The sequence below is a fragment of the Marmota marmota genome, unplaced genomic scaffold (genome assembly GCF_001458135.2).
Source record: "Marmota marmota marmota unplaced genomic scaffold, marMar, whole genome shotgun sequence".
Classification (NCBI taxonomy): Eukaryota; Metazoa; Chordata; class Mammalia; order Rodentia; family Sciuridae; genus Marmota; species Marmota marmota.
The window spans coordinates 1,004,764-1,022,226 of NW_026000058.1; the positions used below are offsets into that span (position 1 = coordinate 1,004,764).

The 17,463-nt window shown below is 41.4% G+C and overlaps 2 protein-coding genes and 1 long non-coding RNA gene across 16 annotated transcripts in view; 1 reads left to right on the forward strand and 2 right to left on the reverse strand.

Moving 5' to 3' along the window:
• The window catches only part of Lix1l (limb and CNS expressed 1 like), a 152,047-nt gene that overhangs the window by 54,270 nt on the left and 80,314 nt on the right, over window positions 1-17,463 (reverse strand). The window lies entirely within an intron of this gene.
• Window positions 7-12,626, forward strand: LOC107160388. Of its 4 annotated transcripts, none has more exons than XR_007351480.1 (4): window positions 7-381; window positions 11,354-11,461; window positions 11,558-11,802; window positions 11,925-12,626. It is a non-coding gene; the product is annotated as an uncharacterized LOC107160388 (long non-coding RNA). The 4 variants fall into 4 exon arrangements; XR_007351481.1 differs by lacking the exon at window positions 7-381 and adding an exon at window positions 10,714-11,015; XR_001505847.2 differs by lacking the exon at window positions 7-381 and having other exon boundaries at window positions 10,718-11,461.
• Window positions 15,453-17,463, reverse strand: part of Hjv (hemojuvelin BMP co-receptor) — a 4,459-nt gene continuing 2,448 nt past the window's right edge. For 5 of the 11 annotated variants that reach the window (XM_048813906.1, XM_048813910.1, XM_048813904.1 and 2 more), the window contains 2 exons: window positions 17,203-17,463; window positions 15,453-16,739 (listed from right to left, as the gene is read on the reverse strand). In XM_048813906.1, the coding sequence (XP_048669863.1) occupies window positions 16,116-16,739; window positions 17,203-17,463 (885 nt within the window). In that variant the 3' untranslated portion in view covers window positions 15,453-16,115. Of the gene's footprint in view, window positions 16,740-17,132; window positions 17,158-17,202 lie in introns of those variants that run through there. The other 6 variants (XM_048813912.1, XM_048813911.1, XM_048813913.1 and 3 more) reach the window with 4 other exon arrangements.

Consider the following 17,463-nt stretch of genomic DNA (forward strand, 5'->3'; position numbering starts at 1 on the left):
CCAGAACCGAGGGACGGAAACGGCCAGGAGCGCCCACATCCTGTTGTTGTCCCCGCGTCTGCCTGAGAAGTCGGGGACACGGTGTCCCCCGCTTGGCCCAGGGCCTCCCTCCTGCTTCTCCAGGAAGGAAAGAGAAGGGGTTTCATGAGGGAAAGGAAGCCTCGCCCGTGCCTCTGTCCTCCTGCCTTCCTCCCCTTCCCCGCCCGCTACGGCGAGTGTGCGGTGGCCAGTGTGCGTGTGTCCCACCCTCTCAGCCTTCAGGTTGCTTCTCCTGGTGGTCACTGAGGTCTCCTGGGAAACACGCCCTACACCTGTGTGAAGGGACAGTCTCCCCACGCCCCCGCCCCCCAAGCTGATCCGAACCCCCAAAGGAAAGAGCAGGTAGGGTCACAGAGCACTGTTCAAGCCAAAAGGGACCCTGCTCCTGAGTGGCCTTCATCCAAGCAACTGCTGACTCTGATGCCTTAGGAGCTGACTGCCGAGAATGTTTTCCTAAATGTAATAAGGAAACTGGTCTGCAGAGAGAGAATCCGAATCCCCTTTTCTTCTCTCTCTCGCTCTTTCCCCCTTTTCTTTTCACCCAGGGCTTCGGGCGCATGAAGGCTGAACACGTTGCTGCTGAGGCCCATCCCCACCTCAGCAATTTTGTGTTCTAGTTTTCAGCTATTAGGGACTGAAATGGGGGTAGGGAAAGTGTTTACCATTGGGCTACATCCCCAACCCCGACGTTTTTGTTTTTGTTTTGTTTTGAGTCAGGGTATCAAGGCCAAGTTGCCCACACGGGCTTTTTAACCTTGTGATTCGGCTGTCTCAGCCTCCCAAGTAATTGGGATTACAGGTGTGTACAGCCACACTGGCTCTAACTCACTTGGCTTTAATTCCTAGATTCTTTCCTTATCTGTACTGGGTCGTCAGGAGGTTATTACCCCATTCCTTTTGCTGTCCCTACACTTGAGATGGTGACGTAAATAAAAAGTACTTAAAAGTTCTACCTTCTCAGCGGAAAAAAAAGGCTATTCATTGCTATTAAGAATCCCTCTTCCTTCCTCATACACCCTACCAGGGTTGATAGCCTAAGGCTCACAAATTACAACTCAACCCTAATATTAAGCAAGCTCAGAATCTGTTGGAAAACACATGCAGCACCCAATTCCAGGAATATGTTGACCCATGGTATGGGTTGGTGGTGGCACCTTGTTCTAGACAGTTAACCAGCAAGGCTTGAGGTATTTTCAGTTGATAAACAATATTGATTATTATGAGCAGGAAAGGTAGGGCTCTCACTAAAGTGATTTTATTTGTTTATTTATATAGATATTGGGGATTAAATTCAGGGGCTGTCTTCTACTGAACTATATCTCCAGCCCTTTTTATTTTCCATTTTGAGACAGGGTCTCATTAAATTGCCCAGGCTGTCCTTGCATTTAGGATCCTCCTGCCTCAGCTTCCTAAATTGCTGGGATTACAGGTATACACCACTGTACCAGGTATACACTACTATGTAACTTTGGAGGGAAGGTAGCTAGTAATAGATTAGAGTGGTTTTGATTGAGACATCTTAAAAGGGGAAAAAAACCTGATGTTTATTTATTTGGGGACATCTATGAAGTAGTGAATTTTTGAGTTTCTAAAAATCCTTTAACAGTTCTCTCCTAAGTTTCTACTTTGGGTCCTAGTTTTTTCTTATGTTCCCATTTTATGGAGCTCAGTGTAGACCACTTGTTTGCTCTGTGTTATGCCTGGGTTTCCTTGGATGCCAAAAAGCTGTTTATCTTTGGCAGCAGCAGCTGCCTGCCTACCAGGCCTGTAGCCAAGGCATGTTCTGAAATAGAGGCCTCCTGGATATAGTTGTTTATAACCTTTCACCTTATAACCTGGTATTCTGATAGAAATCTGTCTCCTAATTCTTCTTTTTCAGTTTTTGAGTCAAAGAAAAATATCTTGTAAATTCCTATCTTAAAGACAGGGTACGAACACTAGAGTTTGAAGAAAAGGACAGACCCAGGAGGAACAGAAAAGTAGGGCTCAGTCCATAGTTTTTAAAGTTAGGTCATATTTTACCTGCCCCTTCCTCACCCTCTTTATCCCAGTGCCAATAGGGAACTAAGTGGTGACTGTCATTCGTTGACTTTACTGTAGATGACAGAGCCAAAGTTTTCAGGGAGGATAGTGCCTGTTGGCAGATAGAAACAAAGCCGTGATTGCCTTCTCTTCTCTTTAACCTCTGGCCTGACAAACATTTAGGACTCTAAAGACTGAGTTCCCAAAGCAAAAGAAATCCCTTCCTTTGTCCTTTTAATCACTTCTGTCACCTCCACTCCTAAACTTTTCTTTACCCTTACACACTTTCAAGTAAGTTTTGAATGAGAATGTGGGATTGAAAATTATAACTGTGTATATGGCCCCAAATCATAGATAAATAAGAATACACTAATAATTGTACAGCATCTTAGAGTTAAAAGTGACTTTAAGTAATTGTCATTTTTGAGCACCAATAAAGAACCCAGTTCTTTATCTATTTATGTCAATATTATTTATAAATTATTTATCATTTTGTTCCAGAAAATATTTAAGGTTAGGTTATTTCATTTAACTCTCACAATAACCCTGTGACTCCGTATAAATTTATTCAGGCTCAGAATGGTGAAGTAATTTGCCTGGGGTCACAGATTTTGTAAGTAGAGTAAGATCTTGAACCCAGGTCTGTTCAGTTAAAGTATGTTCTATGTTCCTTTTTTTTTTTTTAAATATTTTTTTAGTTGTCGATGGATCTTTATTTTATGTGGTGCTGAGAATTGAATCCAGTATCTCACACATGCTAGGCAAGTGCTCCACCACTGAGCTACAACCCCAACCTCATCTATGTTCTTTTTAATGTGTTGTCCTGGCTCTCAGTGGTTTGACATGTAGTATCTTGTTTGATCTTCATATGGTTTTATAAAGGATTCAGGGCAAGACTCAGAGAATGGGGATTTTAGTAGATTGTTTTTGTTTTTAAAATCATTTCCCTTATTTTGGTTAAGTAACTTGTTTTAGGATACAGCTAGCATCTGGTGGAGCTACTCTTCAAACCCAGGATTGATTTTTTTATTTTTATTTTTTGAGTACCGGGGATTAGACTCGGGGGCACTTTACCACTGAGCCACATCTCCAGTCCTATTTTGTATTTTATTTAGAGACAGTATCTCAGTGAGTTGCTTAGCACCTCCGTGTTGCTAAGGCTGGCTTTGAACTTGAGATCCTCCTGCCTCAGCCTCCTAAGCGATTGGGATTACAGGTGTGTACCACCATGCCAGCCTGGATTCTTAGTACTAGAATTCTTATCTCTAGGATGCCTTGTGAGTGCTCTTTGATGTTTAAATTTATCTTTAATTATAATAGTCCCCCTTATTCAGGGGGAATATATTCCAGTACCCAAGTGGATGCCAAACTAGATCATACTGAACCCCATATATATTGTTTTTTCTTATACATACCTATGATAAAGTTTAATAAAAAAATTAGGTAAAGTAAGAGATTAACAATAATCATACATAGAACAATTAGAATGATAATATACTGTGACAAAAGTTACATGAAAGTGATATTTCTCTGTTTCAAAATACCTTATGGTGCTGGCACTCACCATTCTTGTAATGATGAGATGATACAATGCTTAAATGATTGAGAAGAAGGGGGGTGAATGACAGAGGCACAATAACCACAGCATTAGGCTACTATTGACCAGTGACTGTACTTATTTCAGACCACAGCATGGTTGTTGGTGGGTAACTGAAATTAGGACTAGTAAAGCAGGTCTATTGTATTAAAAATACCTCATTTGGAAGTCCACATTTCAGATTTAATTGAGGTTCTTTTGGGTTGTGTGGGGCAGGGGACAATGGTTGAATTCAGGGTTGCTTTCCACAGATCTATATCTTCAGAAGGGTCTGTTTTTTATTTTGAGAAAAATTCTTGCTAAGTTACTGAGGCTAGCTTTGAACTTGGGCACCTCCTGCCTCAGCTTCAGAGGCTGGGATTACAGGCATATGAGATGGTGTCAACTATTGTCAAATTTCTATGAGAATAACCTATACCAGCTTTCTCTGTTGACTAAACTTATTTTTTATACTCTGGCTTCTGTTACCCCTAAAATGTTTTCTCCAAACTTTGGAGTTTTTTTTTTTTGGCCTTGTTCTCTTTTACTCCTGTATAATTTGAAAACTACCATCTTTTAAAAATTTAGACAGACATCTTTGCTTTTGTACTTCATGCTTTCCTTCTGTGCTAGCAGTTTTCTCCTTCCTCTTCTACTCTTCCTCCTTCCTCTCCCTCCTTCACCTCGTCCTCCTCCTCCTAGCTTTTCTCAAGGGCTTCTCCTTAGCCCTCCCCTTTTCTTTTTTTTTTTTAAGTTTTACTCTTCATTTTACCCATCACTGTGTATAAATAACATTAAAATATGTACTATAGCCTGTTTCCAAAGTTCCAGCTAGCATCTCAAATTCAATGTGTCCAGTAATTAATTCACAAATATTTCCCCTGTCCTCAAACTCATTTCTTTTCCTTTAAGAAAAAAAATAGAATTCCCCTAGTCATCAAGTTAAAATCCAGAAATTGCCTTTGATTCCATCCTCTTTGATATTTGCCCACCCAATCAACTGCCAATTTCTTTCTTTTTTTTTTAAGAGAGAGAGAGAGAGAGAATTTTTTTTAATATTTATTTTTTATTTTTCGGCGTACACACATCTTTGTTTGTATGTGGTGCTGAGGATTGAACCTGGGCCGTACATGCCAGCTGAGTGCCCTATCGCTTGAGCCACATCCCCAGCCCCCAATTTCTTGTAGAGGAGGTCTTTCTAGGATCTATCTCCTGTTTCTTATTCCACAACCACTACTTTTTATTACTTTTGCTTAGATTATCTTTTGTTTTCTTTTTGATACCAAGAATTTAACCCAGGAGCTCTCAACCACTGAGCCACATCCCCAGCCCTTTTTATTAATTTAATTTTTTATTTTGAGACAAGGTCTGAGTTGCTTAGGACCTCACTAAATTGCTGAGGTTGGCTTTGAACTTGTGATCCTCTTACCTCAGCCTCCCAGGCTGCTGGGATTATAGGCATGTACCACTGTGCCCACCTCTAGGTTACCTTAATAGCTTTTGACTAATCTTTCTGTTATAATCTATAGACTCTACCTAGATTAGTCTAACACAATTTTATTCCTGTCTGCTCCTGTGATACCACAAAATCCCTTACTTTGAATCCTATTCAAATGCTTCAACCTGGCACTTAAAGCCTTCACAAAATGACCTCAACCAAAATTTCCAGCCTCATTTTCTACTACTTCCTCATGTATGTACCCTATACCTCAGCCAAACCTGAGTACTGAGTATTCCCCTAATATATCCTTCTCTGCCCTTGTGTCTTTGCTTATTCTTTTCTCTCTTCCTGGAATACCTGCCCTTCCTTCCACAGCTCTGCTTTTAGAAACCCTATACCTGCTTCTGAAGATAGCCAAATGACTTTTCCTCCATCAAATCTTTTTTTTTTTTTTTAGTTGTAGATGGACAAATACTTTTGTTTATTTATTTTTATATGGTGCTGAGGATGGACCAGGGCCCCACACGTGCTAGGCAAGCATTCTACCACTGAGCCACGACCCCAGCCCCCCCCCCTTTTAATTTTTAATTTTGAGCCAGGGTCTCACTAAGTTACTCAGGTCCAATCCATGTTGTCTAATGGCATGAACTTGTGATACTCTGGTCTCAGCTTCCTGATTAAGTGGCATTATAGGTGTGTACCACAGTGTCTGGCTGATTCAATCTTTTTTGAATATTTCATAGCATGTTATTTATATTTCTCATATAGCACTTACATATAAGTTGCCTTTTCTTTCTAGACAATGAATTCCTATAGAGTAGGAGCTATGTCCTTTTTTATTTTTGTGTTCTAGCACCTATTAAAGTACATTTCACAGAGTAAATATACATTAAATTAATAGATGTCTTTGGAGTACAGTATGTCACTAACTCAGAACCTAGAATTGTTTTGTGTCAGTGTTGGGCTTTAAACCCCAGTTTCAGTTCCTTCTACTATACGGTAACATGTATAACCAGTTCTCTTCAAAGCCAATTGCCCAATTATGTATCAGAGTTAAGGGGCAGTAAGAGAAGATGGTTTGTTTTTCTACAAAGGGAAATTGGACTGTGTTGATGTTTATAAGTGTGAGGGACATTGCGTACTCAGCCCAACTTCCCCTTTTCTGAGAAATTCTTTCTCCATCAGTTTAGGAATCCAGTTGGCTCAGCCCTGCCACTCAGTGGGTGGTTTAATGTACTGTCAAGAATTTTCTCAAACACACAAGCTTTTCTGAAGACTGGTATAGATGATTCTTAATTATAAGAAGATACTGATGAAGGAAATATAGTACTCATAACTGAGAGAAAGAAACTATATATTAAAACAGCTTTCTATTTTAAAAAAATCCAGAATAACAATCTGCAGTACTTTCTTTGTTTAGTCTCTTTTTCTCAGTTATAAAGCAATTGCACAAATATTTGATTCTCACTAAGGGACCAAGATAGTTTGCAGAAAGAAATGCAAATGCTTAAGTGACTCACGCAGCTTGAACAAAATCCTATCTGACTTATGGTTCAAAGATCTTTCCACTAGTGCATTTCTGATTCTCGTGGGGATGGGGGGGATCCTCTCTTTTGTAAAGCTTTCTGTGATTTCTTCAAGCACATATAATTCCCACCTTCTTTGTATTCTGACAGCATGTTGTACACACTTCTGTTTATCATTGATATTGATCATTTTGTCTTGTAGTGATGTGTTTACCTGTTTCTTCACATTAAACTGAACTCTTCAAAGATAGGATCTTTGTCTTATGACCTGGCATAATTTAGGGGCTTCAAAAATTCTAAAGAAATGTCAAAATTAATCAATAAAATTATTTTTAGTTTGACCAGCTAATGTGTTAGTTATATAGCCTACCCCCTTGCTCATCCTGATTGTGGTTTTCTCTCCAACCCTGTTGGTATTCACCCCAGGCTATAGGCTTGGTTATGATAGATAGAGGGCAGTACATTGCCCCATAAAGAGAAAATAAAACCATGACAGAAACTTTCTGTTTCAGAGGCTGTAGTTTTAGCAAAGAGCCTTTCAGTTTTGGGCTGGAGTGAGTTGAGGTGGGAGGGCAGGATGGAGAGACTTATTAACCTAATTAAAAATATATAGATAGATAGATAGATAGATAGATAAATAGTTACTTAACAGTAGGAATAGAAGTTCTATATCAAAGACAAACCACATGAAACCCTTGCTATTAAAGACATTTGTTCTGGGGCTGGAGTTGTGGCTCAGTGGCAGAGCGCTTGCCTCACACATGTGAGGCACTGGGTTTGATCCTCAGCACCACATAAAAATAAATGAACAAAGATATTATGTCCATGTATAGCTAGAAAAATATATATATAAAATGTTGGTTCTGGTCTAGTCTTATGCCTTAACAAGAGCAGTTTCAAAATAAAATTTACAAAGGGCTGGGGAGGTCCCTTTCCTTTCTGAGAAGACCCACTCTCTCCCTTGAGGGTGTCCCCTTTCCCTTTTCCTGTCCCTTCAGTAAATTCATGCTTGTTATAAAAAAAAAAAAAAAGAAAGAAAAAGAAAAAAGAAGAGGGCTGGGGATTCAGGGATGTAGCTCAGTGGGAGAGCACTTGCTTACCCCTGAGTTGATTTCCCATTTTGGATTGGGGTTGGGGTTGGGGAAATCATTCCATGAACCAATAGCAGAGAATGATTCCACAATAGCTTTGATGGTAGAAGCAGAATCTAGTTATCCTTCCTGATTTCTCTTTCGCTTTCTCAAAGCCCACCCTCCATTTATAACCAGTTTTATCTCAGGAAACATATGTAATGTATTCCTTCCTACTAATTGTTGTGCAGATGGTGAATAATTTGGTTTGGAATTAGGCAAAAAAATTGAGAAACGCCTTTTATTTTCTAATGTTCTGCCTTTTTCCCCTTCCTTAGTTCTGGTAGTTTTCTGGCACTGGTTTTTAGAATTGTAATTGCTGGGCCATGGATATTATCTCTGTTTCCTTAAGAAGAAATGAGGGAGGGCTGGGGATGTGGCTCAAGCGGTAGCGCGCTTGCCTGGCGTGCGGGCGGCCCGGGTTCGATCCTCAGCACCACATACATACAAAGATGTTGTGTCCGCCGAGAACTAAAAAATAAATATTAAAATTCTCTCTCTCTCTCTCTCTCTCTCTTTAAAAAAAAAAAGAAATGAGGGAAGGAACTTGCCATGAAAGTATGAAGAGCTGGGTGGAGTTGGGGGGGGGGGAGGTGTTTGGTTGATCTGAGAAATGGTGGAGGTAGACATAAGTTTAAGAAGTTTAGGGGAGGATCAGGGATGCCACTCAGTGGTAGAGCAGTTGTGGGAGGCCCTGAGTTTGATCCCCAGCACTTAAACAAACGAACAAACAAAAACATTAAAAAGTTCAGACCAAGGTAGAAATGCCTCACCCCCTTTTTTATCAAAATAATATAAAGTAATAAAAAATTATACAATGTTAAGTGTTTATACAAAACAATGCAGTTCTCAAACCCTTCTACTGAGATTCTCTTCTAGTTTGTTCAGCTTTTTCCCCCTTGTTCAGACATTTTATTTGAATTTGATAATGATGGTTAGTGATTTGATTGAGATGCCTTATAGAGAAGTAACCTCTCTTTCAGCTTTTTCATATGGTGTTTGCTTCATATTTCAAAGTAAAAAGTTTTCTTTCTTTCTTTTTTTTTTGAAACAGGGTCTTGCTAGGTGCCTTAGGGCCTTGCTAAATTGTCTAGGCTGATGTGGAACTTGGGATTTTCGTGCCTCAACTCCTGAGTAGTTGGGATTGCGGACCTATGCCATCCTCTTTAAAAAAAAAAATTTAGGAATATTGGACATATCTACCATATTTTGATTATAGACTGAAATTTTAACATTTGTTTTTTTCTTTAATTCTTTTTTTTTTTTTTGGTAATCCTAGGGGTCAAGTCCAGGGCCTCTTACATGCCAGGCAACTGTTCTACCACTGACCTTATCTCATCTTCCCAATGGAGTTATATCATAGTTTTTGTTAGGCCAGTGGTGGCTGTTCATATTATTTTCACTATGTAAATAATATTCGGTGTGATGTCAAGTAGTGAATTTTGATTGTTTCATGTCTTGAACAGCCCTTTGTTTTTTATGAAGTTATAATAATTAATTTAGTTTACTATGCACCAATTCTATCAAATGCCTATTAATACTTTCTCTCAAATGGCCAACGTATCAAATAATCTTTTTTTTAATATTTTTTTATTTGTAGATGGACACAATATCATTATTTATTTTTATGTGGTGCTGGGGATCAAACCCAGTGCCTCACACATGCTAGGCAAGTGCTCAACCCCAGCCCTTAAATAATCTTAAGAAATTAATTATCCTTCTCCTGGAGGCTTGTCCCAATGCTCTACTAAATAACTTTTAGTAACCAGCGCCACCTGCTGACTATTGATGAAGTAGAAAAATCAGAATTAAGAGTCACATAGTTAGCCTTTGGGAGAAGTAGATAAGGCCTGTAATCCCATAGACCTGAAAGGCTGAGGTAGGAGGAGGATGGCAAGTTCAAAGCCAGCCTCAGCAATTTAGCAAGGCCTGAAGCAACTTAGAGAGGCCCTGTCTCAAATAAAAAAAAAGGGGTTGGGAATGTGGCTCAGTAGTGCTTAAGCACCTCTGGGTTCAGTCCCTGGTACCCAAAACAAAAGTCATAGGGTTGGTGTTTTAACTGGTAAATATCATGGTTTCTGACCTTCTAAATGACATTCTGGAGAAAGGGATATGGACCTTATGTTAGGACTAGAGAGGAGAATATAAAAATAATTGAATATTCTCTTTCTTCCCCTTGCCTTATCATTGTACTCTGTTTTCCTAGAAAGAAAGTCTGTGTTCAGATATTTCTTTTCTAAGCCTTCTGTCTGATCCACCAAAGGAATAAGGAAAGGTGGGCTACCGTTTTTTAAAAATTACATTTTTATTTTCATATACTTGATATATGATAGATTATACATATTTAAAGGGTATAATTTCATTGGTTATCCGTGAAATGACTGCCACAATCAAGATAATAAACATTGGGCTGGGGATGTGGCTCAAGCGGTAGCGCGCTCACCTGGCATGCGTGCGGCCCAGGTTCGATCCTCAGCACCACATACAAAGATGTTGTTGTGTCCGCCGATAACTAAAAAATAAATATTAAAAAAAAAAAAGATAATAAACATTTCTGTCCCTCCCCAAAGTTCCTTTTGCCTTCCATTCATTTTCTCGCCCCCCCCCTCCTTCTTCTTCTTTATAACTTAGGTGCATTTTATTAGTTTTCTTCCAAAATCCTATGAAAGAGCAAAGTTAAGCGGGGTGCGGTGGTGCATGCCTATAATCCCAGCAGCTCAGGAGGCTGAGGCAGGAGGATCACAATTTCAAAGTCAGCCTCAGCAAAAGTGAGGTGCTAAATCATTTCAGGGAGACCCTGTCTCTCAATAAAAAATACAAAATAGGGTTGGGGACATGGCTCAGTGATTGAGTACCCTGGAGTTCAATTCCCAGTACCAAAAAAAAAAAAAAAAAAAGGGCTGGGGATGTGGCTCAAGCGGTAGTGCACCCTGGCGTGCGGCCCGGGTTCGATTCTCAGCACCACATACAAACAAAGATGTTGTGTCCGCCGAAAACTAAAAAAATAAAAAATAAATACTAAAAAATTCTCTCTCTCTCTCTTAAAAAAAAAAAAAAAAAAGAACAAAGTTTAAAACCAAGACACTGGCAAGCAGATGAGAATCCTTCCTCAGCCCAGAAGCTGTCCCCCATTCCCGTGTCCCCTAGTTGTGTCACTGCTGCAGTTCACAGGGGTGAAGCACTTGCTACTTTTGCCCATCATCAAACCCCACAGGGGAAAGAACTACTACCCATTTTCTTCATCCCAGCTCCACAAGCTGATCCAGGTGCAGAAAGCAATGGTAAGAACTATTGAGATCTAGCAGGAGTTCTGAACCCCAGAGGGCCAGAGTCAGGGCATAATCTGTAAAGAAAAGCACATCCTCCTCTGGCTTGGTGGCCCCTAAGAATAATGCTGGGCCTAGTACCTCACTCCCAGAAACCAGTTGAACACAGTTAGGTCAAAGAGGACCAGAGGCTTGGGTTCACTGGAAGCTGGTACAGATAGATGCAGTCAGATTTGAAAGGGCAGCGGCCACTCACCTCCCCCCCTCCCCCATGAAGAACCGACAGCCGATCTGGCTGTTCTGAGCCTTGAAATTTCTATTGAGCTGCTCCTTCTTGATTCTCCCCACCCCAGAGCTTGTGGGGAACTATGTAGCTGGAATGGACTTGGCCCTGGGGACATGCCCTGTATGACACTGACTTGATGACATCTAGTGGGAAGTCCTGAAGGTTCTTCTGCCAGGTACGTAGGCAGCCCAGGCAGTGAGCATGGGTACAGCTGAGCAGGATGCCAAACACCAGCTGAGCTTCTGGCTTGTCCCATATTTTATCCATGCAGATGCCACACACCACATCCCAACTGCCCTGCTTTCTCTGCCACTCCTCAAGGCTCAGGCTCTGAAGTAAGGCTGTCAGCTCCCAAAGTCAGACTGTGGCTGAGATTACTGGAAGTGGCTGTGATGCCCATCAGCAGATGATAGAGATGGGCTTCCTGGAACTGCCACTAACCTCCTGCAGACCAGGCTCCATGTCCCAGCAGGTCCCAGCCCAGGCCCAACCTACAGCCATAACCATGGAAGGCAGGTAGGTGGACTTGGAGCCCCTGGGGGTGATGGGGTGGCTCTGAAATGCAGAGCCTTCCAGCTGGGGCTCTGGTGGGGTGATGTGTGGTTCTGAATGGCAGCGATCCTATTCTGGGGGATTAGGTGGCCTCAGGTGCTGACAGCTGCTTTGGTCTTCATGGAAGCAGAAGCCCCGCTGGAAGTACCTGCAGACCTGGGGCACCTTTCTGTCATAAGCATGGCAACTTGACCCCCAGTGATCATCCTTGAATGGCAGCTGGGAACGGGGCTTGTTCTCCCTACCGTGACTGTAGTCATCCTTCCCTGCAGCGTCCATCCCAGCTGCAGGTCCTGTGAGCCTCCATTCATTTTCAAACACCTATTGATCAGTTTGCATTTTATGTGATTTTATATATATAGAAACATACAGCATGTTCTCTGTTTTGGTTTGGCTTTGCTGTATGGTTTGGATGTGGCTTGTCCCCAAGAGTTCATATATTGGAGGCTTGGGTCCTTAGTATGGCAGTGGTGAAACAGTGGGACTTTGTAGAGGTAGGTCCTTGTGGAATGTCTTTAGGTTATTGGGGCTTTGCCTCAAGAGGGATTAAAGTAGTTTTCCTGAGACCTGAGTTAGTTTAATCAGAGCAAATCACTCTAAGAGAGACCAACCTGGAATCTCTCTCTGGCTTCCTATGTCTCTTCATGTGATCTTGCCCTCTCATATTGCAGTCTCAGCATTGTGATGCCCTGTGCCACAAGTTCCTCACCAGAACCAAGCCAATGCAGGTGCCAGACCCTTGAACCTTCAAAATTGTGTTAAATAAACCTCTTTTCTTTATGAAGTTATCTAGTCTCTTGTATCTCACTAGAGTAATAGAAACAGAATACTACATGGTTTCTTTCACTGTGTTATTACTTTGAGATTCATCCATGTTGCTGTGTGTGTCAGGAGTTTATTATATTTTATTGCCAAGTATTCTATTATACAGATTTATCACAATTGGTGTATTCTTCACTTGATCATGAACATTAGGGGTGTTTCCAGGTTTTGGTTATTACATATAAAATTATTATGGACATTTGTGTACAAGTTTTTGTGCAGACACACATTATCATTATTTCTGAGTCAAAACCCAGGAGTGGAATGTCTAGATCGTATGGTAAATTTCCACTTACCTTTTGAAAATAACTGCCAATCTGCCAATCTCTTTTACGAAGTGCTTGTGCCATTTTACATTCCCACCTAGTGTGTGAAAGCTGTACATCTTGCCAACATGTGATATTGTCAGTTTTTTAATTGTAATTTTTAAGTTTACAATGTTTTTTCATTATAGTTTTTATTGGATTTGCATTTCCCTAGTGACTACTGATGTTGAACATCTTTTCATGTGCTTTTTTTGCGCTATCTGTTTTAAAATACTTCATAGGTAATCGGGCTAATGCTTAAGTCTCAGTGAAGGATGAGTGTTACACAACAAGTGCCATGAAAAAATCTCATTCACCAGTTGACTATGACATTTTTAAAAATTCACTTGAAATTCCCATACCTGAGGGATAAAGTTACTCTTGAATTAAGAGCTCCAATACAAGAAGTTCTTTGAAATAAGTTTTGCATTAAAATGTGTATATCATTCCTAAATTAAGGGTCAGCCCAGAATAGAGTACTCCCTCTTCCCCATTTTCTTCCATTAGAACAGACTGTTTTCTAGATTTGCTAAAGGTTATTTCAGAAAACACAGAATCTGTGCTTTAAGGGAATGGCTGAGGTTCTTAGAGAAGGATAAGTAGGGGATGAGGAATTGCATAGGAAAATGGAAATAGCAAACTTGTTAGGACACTTGTCTGGTAAACAATGGGTAAGTGTTCAGGGAAGTATTGTCAGGCAGATGGGACTGAGAGAAGATGGGGAGGATAGTGATGAATACATGCTTAGATCCCTGAGGGCAGGCCCCAGATGAAAGAGGACCTGAAGGGGGAACATGAGATCAGTCACTCAGTAAGATACTAACTATACAAGTAACCTTCTTCATAATTTTGTGCAGATAAGCACCACTCTTAGAATACCTGCACAATGATGGCTTCTCTTCTCAGTCTTTTTCTAGGAACTAGATTCCTCCCACATTGGGCTTTTTCTCCTTTCCCAACTCTTGTTTTTTTGGATTCATATGAAAAAAAGAGAATGGCTTTTGTCATGGCCTCCACTGCCTGAGCTCTCTTTTTCTGCCCACCTCTACAACCAACATTTTAAATTGTTCTGTTTCCTTATTTGGTGTAGTGGTTGATAGTTAAGTTTCTGAGCTGGGTTCAGTGGCTCAGATGTGTAATCTCAGCAATTTGGGAGGCTGAGGTAGGACAATCACAAGTTTAAGTCTAGCTTGGCAAGACTTTCTCAAAATTAAAAAAAAGGGGGGATTTTGGGGGCAACTGGGGATGTAGCTCAGTGGTAGAGCACTCCTGTGTTCAATCCTAGTACTGCAAAAAAGGAAGAAAAAGTTAAGTTTCTGGATTCTAACTGCCTGGATTTAGTTTCTGGCTCTGCTATTTATTAGCTATGTAGCTGAGGGAAAGTAAATCATCTGTATCTCTATTTCCTTACGTAAAAATTGAGAAAAGAGACAGGTGTTGTGGTGGTGCATGCCTATAATCTCAGCAGCTGAGGAGGTTGAGGCAGGAGGATTTCGAGTTCAAAGCCAGCCTCAGCAACTTAGCAAGGAAGGCCCTAAGCAAGTCAGTGAGAACCTGTATCTAAATTTAAAAATTTTTAAAAAGGGGTGGCGGCTGGGGATGTGGTTCAGTGGTTAAAACGCACCCTTAGGTTCAATACCCAGTTCAAAAAAATAAAAATTGAGAAAATACTACTACTTTCCTTAGAGAGTTATGTGAATTTTGTTATTATTTTTGCAGTGCTGAGGTTGGAACCCAGCGCCTCATACATATTACATATTAGATAATACCCTAACACTGAGCTTCATTCCCAGACCTAAATGAATTAATATTTTTAAAGTGTTTAGAACATTGCCTGGCAGAGTTTCAAGCTCTCAGTAAATGTTAGCTATTAGTCAGATTTTAACTGTTTGACCCCACTTTCTTTTCTTTTTTTGTTACTGGGGATTGAACTCAGGGGCACTCAACCACTGAGCCACATCCCCAGCCCTATTTTGTATTTTATTTTAGAGACAGGATCTCACTGAGTTGCTCAGTGCCTCGCTAAATTGCTGAGGCTGGCTTTGAACTTAAGATTCTCCTGCCTCAGCCTCCTAGGCCGTTGGGATTATCGGCATGCACCATTGCACCCATCTTTGACCCCACTTTCAAGGTGCTTCATAACCTCTATCTAAACTTCTATCCCATTACTCCTGTCTATTTCACTTGAATTTTGCTGTTTTCCTCACCAAATCATGAACCTATGCATAACTTCCAAGTGGAAAGCCCTCAACAATTCAAATCCTACACAGTCTTCAATGCTGTCTTTATAAGCCATCTCCTCTATTACCTTTTACTACTTCTTATTACTTTGATTCTTATCAATTATCTTCCCATCTGAATTCATAGCACCACAGAATTGAATGAAGAATCACACACTCATGATTTCTTCGTGTGAATCAGTTGATTCTCCAATAGCTTATAAACTCAAGGAAGATAGAAAAAACAGCTGATAACTTCTGAGCCCTCTTTCAGTGGAGTGAATACATTTTCTTTATTCCATTTCATGAAATCTGTAGAGAGGTTCAACAAAGCAACAGAGGGCAGTCTGGGAAATTTATAGCTTTAATAGTAGATTGATTGGAAGTGGGGTGATAGCTTCTGTCCTAGCTGTGCCATTCTCTAAACGTCAGCTTTCTTCACCTAAGGTCCAGACAATGCCCACTTCATCTATGAACAAAGAAAACAGAACACACTTTATCCATATATATATATATATATATATATATATATATATATATATATNGGGTAATGGTCATGTTTTTCTCTTTCAGTTCTTGCCTCTTAGAAATCTCAACCTTTAAATTCTTTACTGGCCTTTAGCACCCCCATAATGTCTAAGCTTATAGGAGTGATCTCATGAGTAGATGGATTGGAATAATCTGCTTACTCTAAGTGGGACTGGGAAAAATGGTGAGGAGCCCCTACAGAGATCTGAAATGCAACAACCTTGCCAAAAATCCTTATTCTGTGATCATGTCAGCCTCACTGGAGCTTCATCTGACTGGATAAATGTCACTGTTCCATGTATCTCCTAGTCCCCACTGTTTCCTTTAGCAATTCTTTGTGTTATTCCATGACAACATTTATTCCCAAATAATTTCTAAACTAGTCATGGGATTGCTGGCCTACTTACTGAATGCAAAACCACAGAACAAAGAGTCCTGAAAGAAATGAGGTTAGGAAGGTTGCTGGGGAGAGAGGAGCCCCTGCATCTGAGGGGAAAAGATGCAGCTTCTCTAAGTCTGGCAGGAAGGCTCGAGCATCCTCCAGAGCTGCCTGAGCCGTCACAGTAAAGTTGGGGTCACCAGAGATGGAAACATCAAAGACACAAGATTGGAAGTAAGCATCTTCAACTGGAAGCCCTTCCTTGCACAGCTGTCTGGCAGTATCTACAGTTATTGCTCGCCGGCGGTTGCGCTCTAAGCGGGAGAGTCTCTGACTTGGAGGGCACCCTCCAACACAGAGCTGCAGGTCCTGTTCAGCTGAGAAGGCCCTGGCCACATCTTCTGCTACCTTGATGGAGAAGGAGAGCTGCCCAGCTGTCTGCCGAATGATTATTGTTGTGCCAATATAGGCAGCTCGGATCTCCACATGGCTCCCAGGGTTGGCAGTTTGAATGGACAAACTTGAGCCCCCAGGCCGGGCACCTCCATTGATAGAACCATCTTCAAAGGCTGCAGGAAGATTGTCCACCTCAGCCTGATAGACCTTCTGATCAATGCATTCCTGCATGTTCTTAAATATGATGGTAAGCTGTGAGGGCAAGAGGGAAAAAAGAGTTCATTTGGGGCTCAATGCATCCTCCCCACCATCAGACCTTACAGACAGTCAGGGATCTGACTGGAGCAGAGATGCAAGGTAGCCCCAATCCTAATCCCTTCTATTATGTTCCACCATTGCCTCATCCCTACTCAGTCTTTCTGTCACAACCTCAACAACTACCAAAGAGAAGAAAAGTATCCCTTCTGAAATTCCTCAGCTCTGCTACCCCCAGTTTTCTCTTCAGTGTTTCCTGCATTTAATTTACGGGAAATTAATTTACAGGAGCAAATGTTTGGTAGGAGGAAGTGATTCAGGATGGGAGAGTGGTTGGCGAGGAAAATAGGAGCAATTCTGTGAAATAGTAGGGATGGGGAGGAAGTGTACCCTGGGTGACCGTGAGAGGATCTCAAGAAATGGAAGCAGGGCGGCGGGGAAGGGGGATTGACTCCCTGACCTTCCGTGTGGTGGTAGCGTTGGCCCCCGATGCCACGGGGGAGCTGGTGGCCTGAACAAAAAGGAAGTCATTATCCAGCAGGGGCCAAGCTCCTTGGACACGGCACGTGTGAAAGTGGTGGTGGAAGCTGCGCACGTGGGGGTCTCCAAAGGAGGCGCAATGCAAGAAGCCCGGGGGACGGCCGTGCAGCCGCGAAAACCGGCCTTCATAGTCACAGGGGTCTGGGGCTGGGGGGCCAGGGCCAGCGCCTGGAAGGGCGGG